Here is a 24063-nt window from a genome sequence, read left to right on the forward strand (position 1 = left end):
ATACCATTGAATTCACAAACGTATCACATCGACCATTAAAATTATCAATTTTGAGAATTTTTTGACTATTAGCCAAATAATATTGAAAAATTATGAAATTTGATTTTCAAATACTTTCAACAGTGTAGAACAAGTCTAATGGAGCCGATCATCGATTTGGAAGTCACATCATTAAAAATAATTTGGTAGTATAAAGACCTCCGTACTACTGATAGTATACCAGTCTAGCGCAAAAAATTACGACTTAGGGCTTTTTCGGTGGCCTAGTAATATTGTTTGCAAAAAAGCAAAGACAAGGGATCCCAAATAGATAGAGTCAAGTGTTTGTTGAGTTCGACCTCTCCTTAATTCTAAGCCGTTATGTGGTGTGGGGATTCCACACGCACCTTGTTAATTTTCAAAGGGCGTGTGGACTCCACCAACTTTTGCTTTTTCTTTTTTTTTCTCTTTTTTTTTTTTTGAAATTCTCTTCTAAAAAAAAACTTTTTCTTCTTTATTATTATTAGTTTTTAAAAGAGTTAATTTCATGCAGTTTTCTGTAAACATATCGAATAGCAAATATATTCCTAAAGAGTTCAACTTTTTAATTTTATTCCTACAAAAATTCTAATATTTTCAAATATATCACTATTATTAGAATCCTTTAGAAAAATATAGTTAAAAATAATAAAATATTTAACCCTAGTTAGTGAATGAGTTAAATGAACTTTTTTACATCTCTTATATTATTAGGTAAAATACTTTTTTGGGAGAATATTTCTGCATAATTCTAAAAGTTAGAGTTTTTGGAGGGATATAATTGTAAGGGCAAAAATATCATTTCACTTATTTGCTGTTAAAAAAATAAATAGTGCTCTAACGATAACAAACTAGAAGGAAAAATACGAATATTACTGGATTTTTGTAGGAATAAAAATAAAAAGTTGAACTTTATAGAAATATATTTTCTATTCAATATATTCACAGGGGACTATATGCAAATAACCTTTTTTTAAAATAGTCAATTCAATTGTAAGAGATGAGCCAAAGTGAACTCAATTTTCCCTTGCAATGGCTTTGGCCCTTCTATATCCAACTGCTAAATTAAATGAAAAAAATTATTATGCTTTCAAAGCCTAAATTAGTAGAGAATGATATTTTTATATTTTTATATTTAACACTTTTCTTCGTGTCTGGACTCAGAGACTTACAATAGACCTATAATATGGACTTAATAATTTGAAACCTTCCACTTTGATACCGTGTTAATGTTAAATAATACAAAACAACCGTTATTTTCTAAAAGCTTAAGATAATAAAGAACGTGTATTTTATATATTTTTATATTTAACAATTTTCTTTACGTTTGGGTTTGAGACTTTTTGTTAGGTCCATTATGTGGATTTGAATTAAGTGGGAGGAAATTAATAATGTTAAGAGCCTGACATGGTTTGAGCTCAGGATCTACTGCTCTGATATTATGTTAAATAATAGGCTAAATTACAGAAAACCCCCTTATAATAACCTGCTTTTTCACTTTCCCTCCCTGACATTTAAAAACCTACACTTTGCCCCCCTGTAAAATAAAAAATGTGCACTTCACCCCCTACTGTTAGGGTTCTGTTAGGGTTCCGTTAAAAAATATATTTTTATGCCGAAAATACCCCTCCGCCATCTCCCTGTTGCTTCGACTCCCTCCGGCTCGCCATCTCGCCGCGGCCTCGCCGCCTCGCCGCCTAGCCGCCTCGCCGTCCTCTACTGCCTCGCCCTCACCCACATCCCCTTTCGTCGTCCTCCGCCGCCTCGCCTTCGCCTTCTTTGCCCTTCTCCTACTGTCACCCACCTCGGTTTTCTCCTACTGTCACCGAAATCGAAGGCGGCGAGGGTGCAGGAGGAGAAGGGGAGCAGGTGGAGAAGGAAATGGAAAGAAATCGCGGCCGATTGAGGTGGAAATCGCGGCCGAACGAAAGGGCGGCTGAGGAAGATGGGAAAGAAGACGACAATGGCGAGGGGCAAAATGGTCATTTTACACACCGTAACCCCCCTGTGAACATTTTTCATTTTACAGGGGGGCAAAGTGTAGGTTTTTAAATGTCAGGGGAAGAAAGTGAAAAAGCGGGTTATTACAGGAGGGTTTTCTGTAATTTAGCCTAAATAATATGAAACAATCGTTATTGTCTAAAAACTTAAGCTAATAAAGAACGGTATTTTAAATATTTTTATATTTAATAGTTAAATTAAATGAAACAATTGTTATTCTTTAAAAACTTAAGTTAATATAGAAAGATATTTTTATTTTTTTTAATTTAATACCAACCTTACAAATAATTTTAAGGAGGACTTATCTCAATCTCCTCATTTTTTTTCTTTTTGAAGCTTTTCGTAAAAGTGCTGCTTAAATAGAGTTTGTTAAAATTATGATAAAAATTGTTTATTAGTATGCATCCCATGTTTCACTTTTTTTCCTAAATCTTTATTTAATTTTTTTTTTTAAGAAACCATGGAATAAGCATTTTGGAGAAATGGTATAAAAATTTTAATGTAAGCCACCTGTGAATCTATAAAAGGGTATATCAACTTTTTCTTTTTTGTAGCTCTAGTCAATTCCATTGCAAAAGCAAAGCCAAAGTCAACTTGATTTTCCCTTACAATGGTTTTGGCTCTTCTAAATTCAAACTCATAAGGACTTTGACCACTAAAGATCTCAATATCTTTATTGTTCTTTTTAGAGCTAATGTGAAAATACTATTTGATTAGAGTTTGTTAAAAGTATAATAAAAATTTTTATTAGTATGCTATACATATTTCATTATTTTGTCCTTAAAATGGTGGTTCTTGGTATTTGAAGTAGCGATGTTATTTTAAAAATAAGGCCAGACAAGCTCTTCAGTAACTCTTTCACGTGCTCGAAAAGAATCACTTGAATAACTTCAAAAACCATCGTATCAGCGTTTGCAGAGCGGTATAAAAGTTTTAATCAAAGGCATGTATGACTCTATAAAGAGATACATCAACTATTTCCTTTTTGTAACTTTAGTTGATTCACTTGGAAAAGATGAGCCAAAGTCAACTCAATTTTTCCTCGCAATGGCTTTCGCTCTTTTCCATATTCAACCCCAAAAAGACTTTGACAACCAAAGATTTCGATTTTCTCATCGTTTTTTTTCGGAGTTTTTGTAAAAGTGTTATTTAATTTGAGCTCATTGAAATTATAATAACAAACTTTATCAGCAAGCTCCTCATATTTTACTTTTTTTTCTCCTTAAAATCTTAATTGCTGCTTCTTAAAGTAGAAATACTCTTTTCTAAGTAAGGCCAAATTAATAAGCTCTACAGTAATTCTTTTTTGCGCTAAAAAAGAACCATTTGAAGAACTTAAGAAATCACCATATCTTCGTTTCAAGAACGGTGTAAAAATTTTTAATAAAAGGACATATCAATTTTTTCCTTATTTTTAACTAAAATCAATTCAATTGCAACAGACGAGCCAACGTCCACTCAATTTTCCCTTACAATGGCTTTCGCCCGTCTAAATTCAACCTTATAAATATTTGATTATGAAAGAAGAAAAAATCATTTCAAAAGTACAGCTCAAGTCTCCTGTTTGACCTCCACCAATCTTCATAAGAAGTCAAATTGTTTATATGTATATGAGGTAAGAATGAGTTGGTTAGATAACAAATCTTTATAAGATCTTTGTTGCCCAAACCACTCACTTATTCAAAGTTGCAACCAAAAAGAAAAAAACAAAAGCATTTTCTTTTCTGTAGGCTTTCCTCGAGGGCACGTATAGTATTGTTTACGTTCTGAATAGTATGTGTGAGCAACGGTTAGTTTGGTTCACTTTTTAGGGTCTTCATCTTAAAAAACAGAACCGAGTCAAATTAGAAACAAAACCAAGCGAATTGGATCGAAAAAATTCGATCAGATTAGTTTGGTTTATTCGATTTGAATAGATCTTTCTTTCCATAGGATTAGCATTAGGGTACAGTACTGCTTTGAGAAACACTAAATTAAAGCATAATTTGAGAAACACTAAAACATTTAAAGTAGATTCCTAAATTAATGCCTAATAATTTCATAAATTTGGTTAATCAATTAATTTTCTAAATTAGTACTAATTAATGCATAAATTTAGGACCTCAATTAAAAGTTTCTTTAAATATTGTATTATTTAATTACCAAACTAACCTTGAATAAAATAATCCTTTTACCTGCTAAGTATTAAAGTTACATTTTTACTCTCTATTAATCAACGGTTAAGATCTTTTTTATTTTTTTTTAAAAAAGTACCGAATCATTTCTCTAATGTATAATTGGATCGGCTACGTGAATTTTTTTTCTCGATTCGACTTTATGATGATATATTCTGTTGCTGAATCAATTTTCTCAGTTGTGTAATATGTATTCTTTGTTAAATATGTGCACATTATCTTGAATAATTTCAACATTTTGTCTTGAATAGTTAGAAATAATCATCCTTGGTTACTAAAACTAAGTAGGATAAAAATATAAACTTCGACGGTAGAGTGTCTCAATGAACATATCGATTACCGAGCTTGATTCTGTCACAAGTATATGATTTTCCACTACATTAATTCATAACCATGCTAATCGGATTTTGAAATTAGATAAATTTGCATTAAGTACTACACATCTGTCACAGATAATTCTCACATGAATCGCCGCGAGTAAATTTTTGCAGAGCCAATTACCCGAAAATCTCTCTCTTTTTTTTCTTTTTTTCTTTTTTTTTTTCTGGTGTAGTAGTACTAGGTGGATTTTCTGCACTCTGCTTCTTTCGGTGAATTACTGCTAGCTAGTTTCTTTCTGTGAATCACCCCCTCAATGAAGTAATGAACAAAAAAAGTTAAATTCACAAGAGAATGATTTGCCGAAATTTGAGAATATTTGCCCAAAGCATAAGTCATGTACTATGTTAATGACCAAGGGCGTGTTTGTTTCGCCTGATCTCAGGCTTGGAAGTTGCCTGACTCGTCAATCTGCAAGCGCGGGCATTTGGAGGCGACCGGCGAAGTCAGAGATTAGATGCAGGGAGCAGTTGAAGGTTTTCGGGTTGTCAGAATCGGCTCTGACTTTGTGTACGGCGCGAGGTTGCAATTCCGCCCCATACATAGACAAAGTTGAGATCGGATGTACGGTCAGAGCTCGCGACATCCAGCTTCTTGCGACCTTGCGAAACAAACACACCCTAAAGTCTCAAAAAGTTTCAGTAGGAACTATCATAACTCAAGACTAAATATTTGTTGCCTTTGTGCCATTTGATACAATGAAATTAATCATGTTCTTTTTAAAAATGAAACATTTCCTTATATATAACTAGAACCTCTATATAAAACACAACAACTTCATCTAAATGACATATTTTGATTCTGTGTTGGACAAATTACACAGTAGCTCAACCAACTTAAAGGAAAGTTTCATTTAAGTTTCCAAACTTTAATTTGTTTCAATCAAGTAACTTCGTTAAGCTCCTTATAATTTAATAAAAAAAATCAAGAAATAGTTCGTGTCACATCATCTTCTGGAGATTACATGAATATTAATTTTTTTTCTTGGGGATGATTTGACTGCTAATTTAGTTATCAAATTGTCATTTTGTGGTGACGTAATGGTCGAATAATAATAGTTTTGAGATAATATAACAGTTTAAATGGCTAGCAACTATTGTCATATTATTATTTAGCAGCTGAATTAGCTGGTCTCATCATTAGTTCCTCATAAAAATAATAGAAATTTGAGTTGTGACTCCAACGTGGATAATCTCGTAAAGCTCATGTAGAATTAATACTAAATATTTTATCTGAGAAGTGGAAGGCTCGAACTCTAATTTTAGAAACGCAAATACAGAAATTCAAAGCCTTTAGCCTCTAAACTGGGTTTGTTTCTGCTTCATCAGATGAAAAATGAGATTTGGATTGCAAGAAACGTTTAAATAAATCAAATAAATCGTATGTCACCAGATAATCCTTGAAGTCGGCATGAATTGGGGTTTCGCCACCGAGTTCGACCCCGAACACAATCGCCATTAAAGACGGCTATTCTTACAGAAAAACGAGAAGGTCGGCGACGAGTTCTCGTGTATTCGGCAACACTATGCTGTTCTCGCGGAGCACGCGAGCAAAATTCAAAAACCCCCTCTTTCTCTCTCGTCGCTCGTTTCTCCCCCTTATCCCTCCTCCTCCTAAATCCTAATCCCCTCCCCCTATAAGAAGAAGCTCCCATTGTCCATGGCGATGGCGCCCCCTCGAGCCTCCTCGCTCCCGGTGAATCCAAGCTCGCCTCCTCTTGCCTCGTACTCTCTCTCTATCTCTCTCTCGATTTCTAACCCCAGTGAGGAGAAGGATCTTCCGATCTTAGGGACCGATTGTTGTAGGTGTTCTCACGGAGGGGTCCTTTCCACATAAGAAGAGCTACCCCTCTCGGATCGGTACTTCTCCGCCGACACTTGTCTACTGGTGTTGACGAAGGTGGTGGTCTCGGCTCGAGTTCGAAGCGCCGGGCGCGGGGGCCCGTTATGGCCGCGAAGAAGGCCGCGGAAGGTAATTTCACTTGTAGTATCGTCTGATTCCGTGGCCAATTTGGTGTCCACCCATTGCGCAAAATGTGATTTTGAGTAGAATTTTGGGCTCTTTGGTTGATATTTGGGTGATTTTGAGGAGAACCAATTCGACCCAGGTTGAAAATTTTGATTTTGAGTAGAAAAGTAGTGTTTTTTTTTTTTTTTTTTAAATTCTATTCATTGTTATATACTTGGTTATGGGAAATTGCAAGGTGGGAAGCAAGAAGAGGGAAAGTATAAGCATACTGTGGATCTTCCTAAGACGACGTTCGGATTGAGGGCGAATTCGGTGGTGAGAGAGCCGGAGATTCAGAAGCTGTGGGAGGAAAACCAGGTGTTGAAGAGGGTGGTGGAGAAGAACACCGGGGTGGGTTGCGCTAATTCATTTCAAAGAATAAGTTGTTAGCATTGATTATTTTTGGTAGGAGACATTGGTACTAGTTTGCTGATTGTAAGTTCTGTGTTATTTCTTGGACAGGGGAGTTTTGTTCTTCATGATGGCCCACCTTATGCCAATGGTAATCTACACATGGGGCATGCCCTGAATAAAATCCTAAAGGATATTATAAACCGCTACAAGGTACTATTTACTTTCAGAGCGTCCCTTTATACTTTAAATGCCAAAGAATGCCTAGCTCACTCAGCAGCATGGTATTCCTATCCAATGTTGTCATAGGACTGTTTCTGTTATGATGCTTTGAATGTTGAATTTGATTAAAATTGGACTAAATTTTGCGAGATCGAAGTACGTAGAATAAGATTTGTCAAAATTAGTGACAATTAATAGGCAAATCGTTCAAACCTACTAATTATGAGCTACTTTATCAAAGGAGGTCATAGGTTACATAGAAACGCATTAAGAAACTTAATTGATTTTTTCTGAAAGAAATCAGAAAACAAAACCCAGGCAAAGGCATGGCTTCACAAAGTTTTGGCATGGTATGTTCTGGTTAGCACATGACAAGCACAAGGGCTTAGGGTTTCTTGTTTTTAATTAACCTTTATATTTGATTGATTGACATATTTTTGGAGTTGGGATTGATATTTATATAATAGATTGTCTTTTGGATGCTTCTATTTTTCTTTACTGGCATCTTTTTATTTTATTTTATTTTGCTGCACATTGAATTGTTTGTATTTTGAATTATACCTGATGGATATAATTGTACTTGATGAAACTTTAAACTCATGATTAGTACTCTGCTAGAACAAATGAACTGTGATTCACCATTTGCTAATGTCTTAAGCACTTCGTTGGTTTCAAATTATAGTTAAGAGTACACTAATGGTTGACTTTAAGTTCTTCTACAAAGTAAAATTCGATTAGTAGTTAATAAAGAATCCTTTCTCCAGTGCATAATTTACATAGTAGTTGTGATTTTATCATATGCCTGCTGAAATGTTTTTTTGAACACAAATGTTCTACTAGTTGTAATAATTTATTTCTTTTTTTCTGTTGAAACTAACTCTAAGGCATTTGGGTGTATAATTTGTGAGTTGATGCATTTGAATTCTAGTTTTTATTTTGACTAATAATGTCAAATTTGAAATTTTTGATGGTTTCTTTGATCAGCTGAACTCTAATGGTTTCTTTAATCAGTTGTCTGGTAATTCTCTTTTTGCTACAGCTTCTTCAGAATTATAAAGTCTCCTTCATTCCTGGTTGGGACTGCCATGGCCTACCGATAGAATTAAAAGGTAAGTCTAACATTGATTTATACAGTATATATAGCCTGCTATTATTACATTTCCTCCTTGCAGACTTCTTCAAATGAATTTGATAGTATATGGTGCTACTTTTCTATATATATTTTTTTTTCAGGTGAAGATAGTTATATTTGGTGCTTGAACACATATAAATGAACCATTGGTTTCCGAAACTTTTAGCGTCAACTAGCATGGCATATTCTTTACTGCTTAATCTCTATCATATGCGTTAAGAAGTAGTTCATTTGGTTTAATGACAGAAGTAATCGTTTGTAAAAGTTGCAAACTTGATAGCCTAAAGTTTTCTCGTAGCAAGTATTCATAAGGATTTCCTGTATATGTCTATTCTTTTGCTGTTTTTATTGAGTATAACACATCTGACAGTGCAGCTAGAGATGTTAATGATCTCCAAGATCAATATAGTTTTCCCAGACCCACCACCAAAGCCCGATGGTTTTTGGCTAGATAAGTCCTTGTTGACATTCGATAGAAATCTATGGCTATTTATTTCTATGGAAGTCCCTTATTGATACCAGTTTACTACAAATTCGCAGATTAGGTGTTAAATGTTTCTCAGCTATGTGCATAGTATGCTTATATCTGCTATGATTTAGTATACATATTATAAGTCTCTTATGCTGGATCTTATTATTAAATTTTCATTTTTCGCAAAACCTGCCTTACTAGCTACAGTTTGTTTCTGATAGAGCTCTCATATAATTTCTTCCTTGCACTAACTTCATTTTCCAGCAAGGTGAAAACTTACTTTGTGTTGCTTCAGTTTTGCAGTCGATTGATAAAGATGCCAGAAAGGAACTGACACCATTAAAGTTGAGAGAAAAAGCTGCCAAATTTGCCAAAGAGACTGTTAACATTCAGATGAAATCCTTTAAGGTCATTTATCCCTTTCTTTTATTTTTATTAATAAGTGAAAACTGCTCTATGGAAAATTCAGTGAGTTTGCCATTCACTTACTGGATAATGTGTAGAATATTGCTCTCATTCTTTAATGGCAAATTCTTTTTTGAACTATATTATTTGTTTCTATAGCCCAACAAGATTTAATTCATTTTACTGGTTACTTGTCTGGACATGTCTGTTTGCAAGTCCTATATTCTGGATTGGTAATGACTCGTAACACTTCATGTCACAGCGTTATGGAGTATGGGCAGATTGGGATAATCCTTATTTAACTCTTGCTCCGGAATACGAAGCTGCTCAGGTTGATGTTTTATTCACAACTTCCCCATTCAACTCTTCTGATGATGCATAAAAGTAAATAGCATCTCAATTATTTTTGTGTTTGTACAGTCACATATATCATATATTCATACTACTACTCTTGAGTTCTTGCTTCTACACATGCCGGTGCCACCACCATCTTCATTGAAGGTGGAGCTTTCGTAGAGAAGCTTTTTCCCTCTTTTTTGGGTTATTGAATTAGTGAAAGTTTATCTTTATAATGTTTTTTTTTGGTAAATTGCATTTTACATAGTTTCATCTAACAATTAACCTATAATCTTTGTTATTTGGACCGCTATGTTAGATAGAAGTTTTTGGTCAGATGGCCATGAGAGGATATATCTATAGAGGTAGAAAACCTGTCCATTGGAGTCCATCTTCACGTACAGCACTCGCAGAGGCTGAGCTAGAGGTAAGCTAAAGAGTTCTTATTAGATATTTTCAATGTGTAAATATTTGCTTAATTGATTATAGAAATTCAATGAACACAACCTTTCTCTCGCTGGATCTGTGGTGACTTAATTGCAAATTCTGGTTTCTTGATTATGCTTATTGCTTAACTATCGGCTCCATCGAGTAGTAAGGTGGTTTTATGATAATTCACATAGCTATTGTTTGCTCATTAACCTTTTAAGTTCTTCCCACCTATGGCATTTTGGCAGAATAAATTTTCTTAGTTACCAAAAATTAATCAATTTTTCGACAATGTCGCATTGTAAGATGCATGCACTTAGATTCCTAAGGAGTATCCTATTATCGGCGGATCTGGTTGTGTATTGGTCCAAGTAGTCAATTTCATTTTGAGTAGGAGAGTGTAATGTGGATGTTACATTAAGAGCTTCTTTGGATGCTTGAATCAAGGATTTAAGTGCCGTCACACGGGGTCGTGCCGGAAACTTGCCTGCACGGAGCGTGCAGAGCCGTGCCGATGCATGCCGGTCAAAAAAATTCTTGTGTGCCGACACATAATAGCATGAAATATTTTTTTTTTTTTTAGCAACAAAATATTCTAACTATTTATTATGTCTTTTTGTCACATCTTTTGAACTTTATTGAGAAAATTACTTACTAATTTTAAAAATAGAGGGTTTTGAGCTGTGCCATCGGCACGGGGTCTGTATCGTGCCGGTATCTTGTTGGCACGGTAAGGTATGGTGGATACGGCCCGTGCCGACGGGCACTTAAAACCTTGGCTTGAATAAATTAACCCGCGTATCTCCTTTATTCACTCAAGCGCCATTTGTTAGTTGGTTATTGATAGAAACAAGTTATCAACAGATAACTTGTTCTTCGCACTCATATGTAGATTCAAAACATGGAATAATATGTGATCATATGCAGTTTTATTTTGCTTTCTTAATGTTTTCTCTTCTTTCAAAGGTGCACATGTTTTCTTCTTATTGTCTTACATATATATATGTTTCTTTCAGTATCCTGAGGGGCACGTATCTAAAAGCATATATGCTATTTTCAAGATTGTTAGTCCGCCACCAGCTTCAAATGGCTTATTAGAAGAATTTTTTCCAGATATATGTTTGGCCATATGGACAACGACTCCTTGGACTATCCCAGCAAATGCTGGTAATACAATCTTAACTCGTACTTTGAAACGCTTTGTTACTTGCAAATGGATTGGTTGTAACAGTTTCTGTTGACAATCCGCTAAATTAATGGCTAGGGATTTTGACGAAGTTATGGTTTCTATGTGATTATACTCGAGTAACAAGTGAAAGATTCCTGACACACTCTCTAATCAAATTTAATTTTTTATGAGTAGAGGCGTATGATTCAATTTGTTAAATAGTTTAACTGTGCATATACAAAATGATTTATGATAAGCCGGAAAATATATTTCAGTGTTGAAAACTAATTGTAGGAAACAACCATTGTGCTCCCTTGTAGATTAAAGGGTCTTTTCTTGGTGCCCTAATCAGAAGCATAAATCAACTGAGCTTCTTTTACCTCTTGGTATATGCTTTTGGATTAACCTGTCAATCAGTATTTCCCATCATTATCCATTTGTGCGTTGGTTTTTTGACAACAATAAGAGTAACCAAACTAATATGTATGGTATTTTGACTATTTTCACTGAAATCTATCTAAGTTCAGAATTTGTCATATAGCTCAAAAACAGATAAGTTCCCTCAGCATTAGTTTGAGGCACCATTCTTACAAATTAGTATTTTTAAGATTTAGAAATTAGAAATAGTACAATTTTCTATCTTCTAGACTGCCATCATAATATAACTAACAGTTATGGAGATGCCAGCAAGAATCTTGAATTGAAGTATGATTTTTTGCTTTTATATTTCCAGCTGTTGCAGTAAATTCTGGACTTGAATATGTTGTCGCTGAATTGCATGCAAGTGTGGAGGACACATTAGCAACATCTGGAGGGAAACAGATAAAGCGTGGCAATGCTTTGAAAGTTGGTGAGAATAAGCTATTTGTCATAGTGGCATCAGAGCTTGTATCGAGACTTGAATCTAAATGGGGTGTGAAACTTTCCATCAGAAAAACTTTCCCTGGATCAGCTTTGGAGAATTGCAGGTTGTGCATTTATAAGAAAGGTTCCTTAGTTAGACATATTGCTACATTTTTGTTATGGGTTTCTGCATCCATATATCTCTGCAAATGCTATATATTAACATATACACCACTGTAAAATCTGATTTTTCCATATACCCCTTTAAAATACAGTTTCTTATGAAAAAAAGCCCTTATTTTCAGTTATGGTGCTATCAATTTTTTGGGAGTAGTTGTTGTTAATTAGAAAATCTTTTTGCTAACATCTTATAGACCTTTTGAAATGGACACCTCAACTTTTTTGTTTTCTATTCACGCCTTTGACTTTGGTAGTTTGCTTGGAGTTATTCTTATTAGTTGAATTGTGGGATTCTGTTAAATTTAACGGCTCAGTTTGCTATCAGCTCGCTATTAATGAAACTGGTCGTTTGCCAGCTAAAATCCGAGCAGAACTGTCAGATTGAGCAAAATCATTGCTTAATTGATTCTGTAATTTAACTGATGAATGTTACTGAAATCAAAACGAGCAACGTTGAAGTGTATATATATATCAGATTTTGCTGGGAATACAATGCAAGTGAATAATTCTGCAAGGTTTTATACATAAATATCTCTATCATCAACTCTAGCTGCTTGTCCAAGCTATAGAGCTTACTTATTCTAACAAAGAAAGATATCAGGTATACTCATCCGGTGAACGGCAACGAATGCCCTGTTGTCCTGGGGGGAGATTACATAACAACTGAATCCGGAACAGGGCTTGTTCATACTGCACCTGGCCATGGTCAAGAAGACTATGTAACTGGGTTGAAATATGGTTTACCTATAATTTCTCCTGTTGATGATGAAGGGAAGTTTACTGAAGAAGCTAGAAAATTTAGTGGTTTGGATGTTCTAGGAGCTGGTAATTCTGCTGTTGTTGATCATCTGGACAAGCACCTTTCGCTGCTTGTTGAAGAGCCATATAGTAAGTTGTTACCTAATTAGGATACAATTACTCTCTTGCTAATTTTTTATAGGCTAACACCATTTGGTTTTGTTTGTTTTGAGGATTTTTCTTACCAAACCAGAATTTTCAGTTTAAACATTTTGAGAATCAAACAAAACCAGAGGAAAATGAACCAAACATATCTAAACCTAATCTACTTTGGTTTGGCTCTGGTTAACCATTTGGTTATGGTTTCCTTTCTAAGTTTGGTCACTTCAGTCAATGTATATTAACATTTATCCATTTGGAACATATTTCTGTGATTTACCACTGTAACTGCATTGTTATATCATTTTTTATAATATATGCATTTTATAAATGTGTGAAACACGATGCTGACGCTGATAAATGGAACTGATGTTTTTGAATCCGAAACATACAGAAAACCAAATAAATCCTACTAAATTATCTTATCAGGTTTGGCTTAGTTTTGCATTTAGTCATATAATCAGTTGTGTGGCTTAGTTTTAAACTTTATGCCTTTATTGCAGAGCATAAGTACCCTTATGATTGGAGAACTAAGAAGCCTACAATCTTTAGAGCCACTGAACAATGGTTTGCATCGGTGGATGGTTTCCGACAAGCTGCTATGGATGCAATTGGAAAAGTGAATTGGATTCCTCCGCAGGTGCTGCTTTACTTCTTCGCCCGCCCCACCCCCCCCTTCTGTCTCTCTAGTCAGATGCCAATTGAATGAATATTTTCCTAGGGCAATCCATCCTTTTTGTAATATCCTTGAGCTAGTCTGTACCATTCTTATCATAAAAGCTTGGCTGCTTTAAATTTTTTCTTCGCCCTTCGATGATTAGATGAGCTTAATTTCAAGTTCTAGATTGTGGTTATCATTAGAATAATGCCTGAACAGCAAACAATATTATGGTTAGTCCATGATCCTATTTTACGCTCATTGTTGCAAATTCCACAAAATATGAGACTCTTCATGGAAAGAAGAAAAACAAAATTGTTGATTGGAAATATTGTGAACGTTAACAGATTAGGAAATCAAGTCCTTTTATCTTTTGATTGCTGTATTAATCATGAATATTATTTTAGCTTGATGATACAATAACTTGTGTCCAGGCAGAGAACAGAATCATTGCTATGACTTGTAGCCGTTCAGATTGGTGTATTTCACGGCAGAGAACTTGGGGGGTTCCTATTCCAGTTTTTTATCATGTGCATACAAAGGAACCATTGATGACTGAAGAAACTATTGAACACATCAGGAGTAAGTGCTCATTAGTGAATAGTATGAAAATTAAGTTTTTTCAAATCCATTCGCTAATTAATTACTCCAGCTTTGTACACGTGCTGAAACAATATTCTTATATTGAGCAAATTAATTTTATAAAGCTATGTTAGTTTATTTTAGTGACTCTGCTTGTTATCATGGCCATGTTCTAATGAATATTAATCAAGAAAGTTAATTTTCCTAGTTTTATTATGTCAACAAACAAATTTGATTCAAGCAGCTGTAGTGGTATCCTACTGGTAGCAGTTGCTTATAGTACCTTGCCAACTTGAATATTATTCTAAAGAATCTCAAGATGCTTTTTTACTTCACGAACCTTAGTTTCTTATCATTTGCTGAGAAACTTCTTGGCTTTGAAAATAGATTAATTATCATTCTTATCTAATCGTCTAATGGACCTTTTAGACGTCACTACATATCAATCCCTCGCTAAATTTTTCTGTTGGTTTGAGTCATATTGGAAACATTACTTACAAACTTAGGTTGGCTTTGAAAATCTTGTAAATTTCTTATCCTAGGACTGTTTTCTCCCATGTGCAGATATAGTAGCAGATAAGGGTACTGATGCATGGTGGTACTTGCCAACTGAGGAACTTCTTCCTCAAAAATATCATGACGTAGCCTCTGACTATCAGAAGGGAACTGATACAATGGATGTTTGGTTTGACTCGGGTAAGTTATTATCTCTATAAATCATTACATTCTTCACAAGTGGGACTGAAGATCTTCTCTTTTTCTATTTTATAATAGAAGTCATTCTTGATGGATTTTGAAAATTCAATTGATTTGTTGTTTCTTAATCTTGATCCGTCAAGTTGCATTTTTATTTAATTTGATTGGTGATGTGCTGTATCTTCTGATTGTTGCTGCTGTGGTAGCAGCTAACTAAGAGCTGACACTTTACGGTTAGCTAGTTAAATTTTCACATGGTCTTTATATATTGTTTTTCGGCCAGTCATTTCATAGATGTACATACTTTTTTGAACAATTAATTTTGCTTTCTAACTTAGGTACTTTTCCTGCCTATGACGGCATTCTGCAAACTCTTTGATACATTATTAACTAGAATAATTCTGGTAGCCAAGATGACTCGTTACCTTGAAGCTTCTGTTTGGATTAAATTGGAATTGAGGTACTATACTTTTATATATGTTTGACATTTCTGTTGATAAATGCAAGAAATTTGGTTATTCTCATCTTGTAAAAGATGGTCTTTGAAGGTGCTCTCGGGGATGATGAAACAAGAGGGTCTAAAGTGCTGTATTTATCTTTAAATCTTTTTGTTTCAATCCAAGTTGAAACTCCCATATTTCTTAAATACAAAATTTGTCAGACAGATGCCCAAATTGGAGGACAATATGATTTGATGAATGAAAAGGAACAATTGGTTGAACCATCAATTTATTCCTATTTTTGCACAATGTCGGTATAGCTATACAATTAGTTTTCTTTTGAAACTCCCTTTCTTTCTCATTTTTTGTAAAAATTGCCATGTTGTAACTTACAAACTAAGTTTTGATTTTTGCGTCTTTTCATTTACATCTTTTGAATGTTTGTGTTACAGCTCTTTGGCAATTTAAGTGTGTGTTAAGGCTTGTCTATGGGCATTAATTCTGTTTTCTATTCTAATCAAGAAGTTGCAATTATTAACGTAGTCATTTTTCACATTAATAGCGTCAGGCTGCCATCTTTATATTTTAATTTCCTTTTTGCAGGGTCATCATGGGCAGCAGTCTTGACTAAAAATGAAGGCCTTAGTTTTCCAGCAGATATATACCTTGAAGGTACAGATCAACATCGTGGATGGTTCCAAAGCTCTTTACTGACCAGTATTGCTACAACAGGTAAGTTATCTGTGAGATTTTGTCACAAATATTAACTTATGAACCTCAATGAGAGCGCCTTTCATATACTGCCACTTTGTGGCTGTTTGTCGACCAATCTCTGTTGCATACATTTATAGTCACTTCTCTGTTTTATGAACAAAATTTTTTCACCATAGTTTCGCACAACTTATTCTGTATAGTAATTTAATGTTCTTTCTCCTTTGGGAAGTACTCTACATGCAATCTTGTCTTGGTTAGATATTTTCTAATGAAAATATGGTCGTTGACCGTCATTATTCTCCTTAGTTTTATGGTAATCCTTGCATGTAGACATAGTTGCATGTAACACTGATTGAACTTTTAGATATTGGTTGGTTATCAGTTATTAGATAGCATAATGATTGCATGTGTACTCCGCACGACCAGTTTTAGCAGCAGGATATCTAGCTCTTAACATTCTAGATTGGCACCTTTATCTTCTGGAGTTCCTTTTTCAACTTTGCTATTATTTGTATTAGAGTGTTTTTACCATCCTTGAGTTTTTCATTATGAATTTTTTATGTTGCTTAGTATCATGCTGTCGCAGCAGTAGTTTACGAAGTAAAAAATGACTCCAATATTCTCTGCCGAGGAAACTACATGTAATGCAATGCAGAACTTTTGCAAAACTATGTAGATGATAAAACATTTTCTTAAATAGATATCTGAAAGATCTTTGATTTACATTTATCTAACTATAATATACATTTTTATTTCATGCTTTTCAAAGCCCATGCTTTTGCCTGACTGCCTTTTTACTGGATTTTTAAGTGCATGTGGTGTGTAATTGCTCTAATGAATAGTCAATATCTTGATTGTTAAACACGATATGAGTTCTTTGATGCAATCTAAGGGTACCCTAAATGCATCATGTAGCCCGTAAGGATAACTTAGACATATTGGCTGGTGACGCTTTCAAATATATATATATCCTGCGCTGCCATTGATGTTGTTAATTGCTATGTTATTCATGTAATTAAGAGTCATAGCCTTTCTGTTTCTGATTTGGTCCCTCGCAAATCCAATGGGTTACTCATGATTAATCCTTGTTCTTTTCAGGGAAGGCTCCATATTCAAGTGTTATAACACATGGGTTTGTACTTGACGAGAAGGGTTTGAAAATGAGCAAGTCTCTTGGTAATGTTGTTGATCCAGACATTGTAATAAATGGGGGGAAAAATACCAAGGTATGTCTTAAAGAAAAATAATTTCAAGAGTTACTTTCACCTCTAACTTGTGACTTAAAATGGTATTGTTGCTACTGCAGGATGAGCCTGGTTATGGTGCTGATGTCCTCCGTCTTTGGGTTTCTAGTGTTGATTATTCTGGTGATGTTTTGATTGGCCCACAAGTCCTTCGCCAGATGTCTGACATGTATAGAAAACTGCGAGGAACTTTGCGCTTTCTTCTGTCAAATCTACATGACTGGAAAGTATGTTTAGCTTGTCTATGATGTTTTCTTTTGTCTTTACCAGCTTCATTTTATATATATGCCCCCAAAACACATGTAGTTGTTCCTGCACCCATATAAAGGTGAAATTTCCTCCACTCCCTTTTAGTAGCTCTTATTCGCATATGTATGCCCCTTCCCTACTTTTCCAGTTGATAGAATGCTAGGAAGATTTGCGGAAACTTGTGAAATTGACCGTTGTATCCCTATATCTATTTGCTTCAATTCCCTTCTATTGATGGAAGAAACTTCAGCTGCCAACATCAAATTATAGTTTTTGACGGATACTGATGTATGGAGTAACGTATCAATTTTTAAATAGCACTTTGTTAGTTTTTTATGTTCTTATTAGAAGGGATATTTTTTTTATTATTATGCTTTCTATGGCAAGTCTGGAAGTTATAGCCAAGTTTTCAATGTCGGTCTAACCTATTATGTTAGATTTGAGGTTCTTAGTTGCCTGTGTAGCTCTTTGATCTTGTCTACATATTTTAAGAGAACCTTTGTTTGCATCTTCTTACATTGTAATCTGTTTCTAATTATTCCTCTTATCTTCTTACTGTAGCCAGAATATGCACTTCTATACAAGGATCTTCCCAAGATTGACAAATATGCACTGTTCCAACTTGAAAATGTTGTGAACTCCATAAAGGACAGTTATGAAAATTATCAATTCTACAAAATATTCCAGGTATCTTGAATTATCTGAATCAGGGAAAGTTCCCACTTATTCCCAAGTTATTATTTTCTAAGATACAGTAAAGTTTGTTGATGCATATTATGTTTATTCTAGTAGCAGTGAACAGGTATTTCAATTTTGTATTCCAATCAAAAGTCCATAAATTCGTCTGCTTTATCAGTGGACCTCGCAGTTTGAATCAATGTTTAGTAGAGAAATATATTATCGTTTTGATAGTGTGTCTTAGAAGTAAAGTTACTTTTAAGATTTTAATAATTGGTTGTAGGAAGGTTTACTAGATGACTAGACGGTGATGTCTCGTATCATTTGTATTTATTACTTTTTTTTTTGGCCAGATGATACAACGATTCGCCGTTGTTGATCTATCAAATTTTTACTTCGATGTTGCCAAAGATCGCCTTTATGTTGGGTATGCTTTCACCCATTTCCCTGTATACATTTGCCACGTACTTTCCTTTTTGTTAATTCTTTCTTCCCGTCAGAAATATCTTGATATTTCATTAATCATCCCTGAAATATCTAGTTGGTGGGTCCTTTTTATTTTCCACTCATTACAATTCATAGACTGATACATGTTGAAATTCTAGTAACCTTGTGATTAAGAAAGCTAATAGAAGGAAAATAATTTCACGTTCTGCATGTCTTCACCAAAGAGATCTTTCATTGAACTAGGCACCCGCACACACACACACCCCCCAAAAGAATTAAAATCCCCCCACCCATTTCTAGATGATGGAACTGCAGGTTCCTAGCTAATCAGGTAGTTAATGTTAATAGAGTCCGACATCCAACTGAGAGAAAGAACTTAAAATCATAACTGTATATGCTAAGCTGGTGTGTGTGTGTATATATATATATATAACTAGGCTACTATTATATACTATTAATAGCACTAAGTTATTGGTGCTATTAAGTTTTTGACCCTTGGATGAAGGGATGTGTGGTTGGGACGATAGTGGTCTCCTAAGGTTGAGTAGGTGATTGGTTGAATAATCTGATATAAGTATATAACGGGCAGAAATAGTCAAAGGGGTAGATCTAACAGCGAAAAACTTGGTAGCACCAAATGTATGGTGCTATTGATAGCATAGTAGCCAGACTCTCTGTCCGTCTAGGATACTATTAGTAATACCAAGCATGTGATGCTATCCAGTTTTTAGCCATTAAATCTACACTTTGATCAATTCCATCCCTTAGATCATGCTATTCTACCAATCACCTAGTAAACCCTATGGGGATTATCACTAAATCCTAGGAGACCACTATCATCCCAACCCTACAACTTTTAACCTAAGGGTTAAAAACTGGATAGTATCCATAGCTGGATAATATTAAGAGTATTCCAGCCCAACTCTCTCTCTCTCTCTCTCTATATATGTTTATATTATATGAATGTGTGTATGTGTATAGAGTTCACCTAGTATAATATTGATAGTATATGAATAGTGTTTGTTATCAACTTTTTCACCTTTGGATTATTACTATTCCACCAACCCCCACTAAAACCTAGGCATCCAATGGTCAAAAAATTGATAGTAAACACTATTATCATACTATCAATAGTATTCTTGCTCCACGTGTGTGTGTGTGAAGGATATATTTAAAAATGAGATATTGTTGGATAGTCCGCGTACACTTCTACCAGTTTTTCAATTTAGTATTGCATGGTGGTGGCATGTCCTAATTCATGTGTACTGATGACTTTTCAGGGGTACAGTTAGTTTTACAAGAAGAAGTTGCCAAACAGTTCTAGCAGCACATCTTCTCTCGATCGTCAGAGTTATCGCTCCCATTTTGCCACACATGGCGGAGGATGTATGGCAAAATCTCCCTTTTGAATATGTCATGGAAGATGGTTTGGTCCCTAAGTTTGTTTTTGAGCTAAAATGGCCAAGCTTGAAAGGAGATTGGCTTGCAATGGAAGCTGATGATGTCGATTTTTGGAATACAATACTTGAGGTATGTAAACCTTTTACGTACGATTCGCTAATGCATTGCAGGACAAAAATGTGAAAAAGGAAATTAATAATGAGATGTTGGGAGTTTTGATCTGGAAAAGGACGAGAGATACCCTACATAGAACATGGAATGAAAAAGAGATATAGATATCGAAGAGATTGCTCTGTTTGTTGGTCATCAGAAATTTATGATATATCTTATCATTTTGTGTAATAGTGTATCAACTATATTACTGTCAAGTATTTTGTTAATGCATCACTTGTTTTGCCAACTTGCTGTATTGCTATGGTATTTGATTTTGGGTCAATTATCAAACAGTTGAGATCAGAGGTGAATAAAGTTTTGGAGAATGCTCGAATTGGGAAGCTAATAGGATCCAGCTTAGAAGCGAAGGTCATTCTCCATGCTGCGGATGGGGCCACATTAACCAAGTTACGTGAAATGTGCTCCGCCACCAACGATGCAGATGCTTTACATCGCATATTTATTACATCTCAGGTTGGATTACCTTCATATTCTTTTTTTTTTCTTTTTTCTTTTTTTTTTTTTTTGACTACTTAGTCAGAGAACCCCTGTACAAAAATCTATAATTCGACATATAGCACGTGTGGAACATGAACGGAAGCGAAATGATGAAAATATTAGTTCAAAGTGGGTGGTCATGGTTCAATATGAAAGTTGTGACATTATTGGTGTTTTCCTGCATTTTGTCCTGTTATTTATTTATTTATTTATTTTTTCACTTCTGAATTTTCTTCTTTTTGTATGGGCTCTTCAGGTTGAGACCGTGAATTCGCTGAGCGACGAATTTCTATCGACTGTACCATACACTGGTAAATACACAAGCCAGAGAACAAGCGAAGTCTGGGTCGGCGTGACTCATGCCGACGGTGCGAAATGCGAAAGGTGTTGGAATTATTCGCCCCAGGTCGGATCATTCGTCGACCACCCTACGCTCTGCGCTCGCTGTTATGGTGTTGTTGATGTTCAACCACTTCCAGCCGCAGCAGGTGTGTGCTAAACATTTATAAGAGTCTGAGAGGAGCTTATTTATCGGCATTGATTTAAGGGGAGTCATTAATATTTATCAGCACATCCAAGGGATCAGGAAAATGCAGCTATTTATACATATATATATACATATATTCATTTGATTCACAAGGATATGCTTTAAAACATATGCTAAAGAGGGGGAAAAAAAGAAGGAAGTGCAGTTTGTTTGTGACTAGAGTTTCCTTATTTTTTGATTTTTAGATACAGGGAAGGTTAAAGATTGCGTCGGTTCGACGGACCCGTAATACATGCAAAACATTTTTGTTTTGTTGCTACACTAATCTATTTTATATGATGAATTGTGTCTTCGTTGTGAATGTACTACTTTTTTCTCGGACATGGATTTCATTGGTTGTTCTATATTATATTCTCTTCTTGTGTGAGTTTATAGCGATTGTAATTTTTATTTTGCACAGAGCTATTTGCCTCGTACGAGATTTTCTTTTATAGTTTCGTTTAGATGCTTAAAATGTACCTTTTTTTTTCAATTCGATGAGGTATTTGGGTTGACCACCCACTTATTCTCAAGATAATTCTTTTTGTTTTAAACTTTTAATGAACTGCACAAAGAATCATTCTGTAAAATTTTACGGTTTGAAAAATTACACAAATGGGATGTCGCGGATGCCCATAATTTCATCTTAACCCGAATCTGAACGTGGATGAATATAGTTTCGAATACGAGTATAAAAAACGCAAATCTGATGGATTTGCATTCGGGTACGGATTGAGGTTGCGCCAGATCTAAACACAAAGCACGATCTGAATCTAAATTGTTGAATATCGATAAAGAGAAATAATTATTTCGGATTCAGATTTCGGATTTAATAGTCGAGTACGGATTCGATCTTTAAAAATTCGTCCCGAATCTGACCTGCTGGTATGATTGGCACCCCTTCTAGTGGTTGGGAGGTTTAGCCACTACTGAAACCTAACCCTAATCCTTATCTCACCATCTATGCCTACAGGAAGAGAGAGAGAGAGAGAGAGAGAGAGAGAGAGAGATGATGTGGCTTGTATATGGAATGCCACATGTATGGTATGAGACATTGCATGAATCTCCATCCTTTAAAATGTAGAGAGACAAAGACCCTCTCCATGATGAGATTGAGAATGAAAGGAGGAGGGAGTGAGAGACCACCACATGGTTCTGTAACAAGAGATGCTACAAATAAGAATGGGACCTCTCTGTTGTTAGAAATTTTGGATGTGGGGTTATTAGTGCCTCAACCTAGCCTACTACTCCTCAACCACATTCACTCTGATGTTGATTATTACCTTATATTCATCGAATTTGATCAGTATCCATTTAATACGACCAGATTCCATGTATTTTATATGTCTTTTTTTAAAAGTAAATACTGTTAATACTGCTTAAAAAGACAGAGTACTAACGTACTGTATTGATAACGTAAGGGTTTCAGTGTATAAATAACATAGTAAAATGGCTCGAAAGTTTTTGTTTTATAATATACAGTGTATACATATATTTCATGCATTTTTGCATAATGTTTAATGATTATTGTCTCAAGATTTAAAATCTAATCTAATAAACATCATTTTATGGCATCTAAAGAGTCTGTATCAAGATCCTCAAATAATTTTAAAAAATCAACATTTTTTTTAAAAATTATTATTATTATTATTTAATTTATAAGACATTTTAAATGTAATTGAATATATTATTATTCTATACATTATTATACATATATATAATGAGTTAAACATAAATTGTAATAATTTCTCCCGCATAGAAACACGTCTATGCGCGTTTTGTGAACGCTAGTTTGGGAGGGAATATTCGATCTCTCGAGAAGAGTCGTCGCGATCGATCAAAAGGACAATCGCATGACGGCGATCGAGACGTCCACGTGGCCCTCAAAAATCCCACAGCCGTTCGTTTGTACACGTGGCGGCCGGTTGGTAGCGCTCGTACACGCGACCTTATCCTGTGGTTTCAAAGAATGGGACACGGACCTTTCCCACGTCCGCAATTTTTTTATTGTAAATATTTATTTTCGTGCTTAAATTTTATTTATTTTTGCACTTTTTCATTTTAGTACTATGTGATTTAAACAATATCAATTTAGTACTCTATTATTTTATTTTCCCTTCCTGTCAGCTTCTTCGTTAACATTTCGTTAAATTATATATAAAAATTTTCAAAAACTTCATCTAGGTTTATAGAATATTTATTTTAATACGTTTTTTTGTTTTAACTTTGTCATTGATTTAACAAAAAAAAAAAATAATGGACGAAATAATAAAAAGAGAAATAATATCACGGGATATTAAATTGATACATTTTAAACCATATGATACTAAAATAAAAAAAAGCCAAACGCGGGTGGTATTTGAAGTTTTCATTTATTTTAATGAAAGTGAAAAAATTAAATTAATTTTTGATCCTAAATATTTGTTTTATATATTTCTATAAATTAAATTTTGATGATAGATTTGTTTTTCTTAGACCATCATAATTGACTTTACTCTTACCGTTGCAAAGCAAATAATGGGAGGAAAAAAAAAGAGGCATTTTTATGTAAAAAATCTATTGATTTTTAACTTTTGAAAATCTAGTTCATCTTTTATAATTTTGCAGATTCGATCTGAATTTTTTAAAAAATGATAAAACTATTTCTCTTTTAAAATATATAAAAAAATATATACATTAAATATTTTAAAAAATACATCTGATAAGTCATTATTACAACTACCTTTTCTTAAGAAACAAAATTTTCATCGATAAAAAAAACTAC

The 24063-nt window shown here is 34.4% G+C and overlaps 1 protein-coding gene across 7 annotated transcripts; it reads left to right on the top strand.

Annotated features, from left to right (window-relative positions):
- On the top strand, nucleotides 6016–21669 carry LOC109725646 (isoleucine--tRNA ligase, chloroplastic/mitochondrial). 7 transcript variants are annotated; one of them, XM_020254901.1, is made up of 22 exons: nucleotides 6216–6266; nucleotides 6377–6542; nucleotides 6775–6929; nucleotides 7041–7142; nucleotides 8191–8260; nucleotides 9051–9163; nucleotides 9423–9491; nucleotides 9816–9923; nucleotides 10942–11092; nucleotides 11827–12061; nucleotides 12718–13004; nucleotides 13517–13653; nucleotides 14106–14253; nucleotides 14818–14949; nucleotides 15993–16121; nucleotides 17202–17329; nucleotides 17410–17574; nucleotides 18158–18283; nucleotides 18628–18701; nucleotides 20002–20251; nucleotides 20570–20749; nucleotides 21030–21669. In XM_020254901.1, exons 1-22 carry the CDS (start codon nucleotides 6231–6233, stop codon nucleotides 21270–21272), a joined length of 3204 nt encoding a protein of 1067 aa, XP_020110490.1. In that variant the 5' UTR covers nucleotides 6216–6230; the 3' UTR covers nucleotides 21273–21669. The 7 variants fall into 7 exon arrangements, with proteins under 7 accessions (XP_020110495.1, XP_020110490.1, XP_020110492.1 ...); XM_020254903.1 differs by having other exon boundaries at nucleotides 6244–6295; XM_020254906.1 differs by lacking the exons at nucleotides 18628–18701; nucleotides 20570–20749; nucleotides 21030–21669 and having other exon boundaries at nucleotides 6016–6266; nucleotides 20002–20152.

Source organism: Ananas comosus, linkage group 20 (assembly GCF_001540865.1).
Source record: "Ananas comosus cultivar F153 linkage group 20, ASM154086v1, whole genome shotgun sequence".
In the NCBI taxonomy this organism is placed as follows: Eukaryota; Viridiplantae; Streptophyta; class Magnoliopsida; order Poales; family Bromeliaceae; genus Ananas; species Ananas comosus.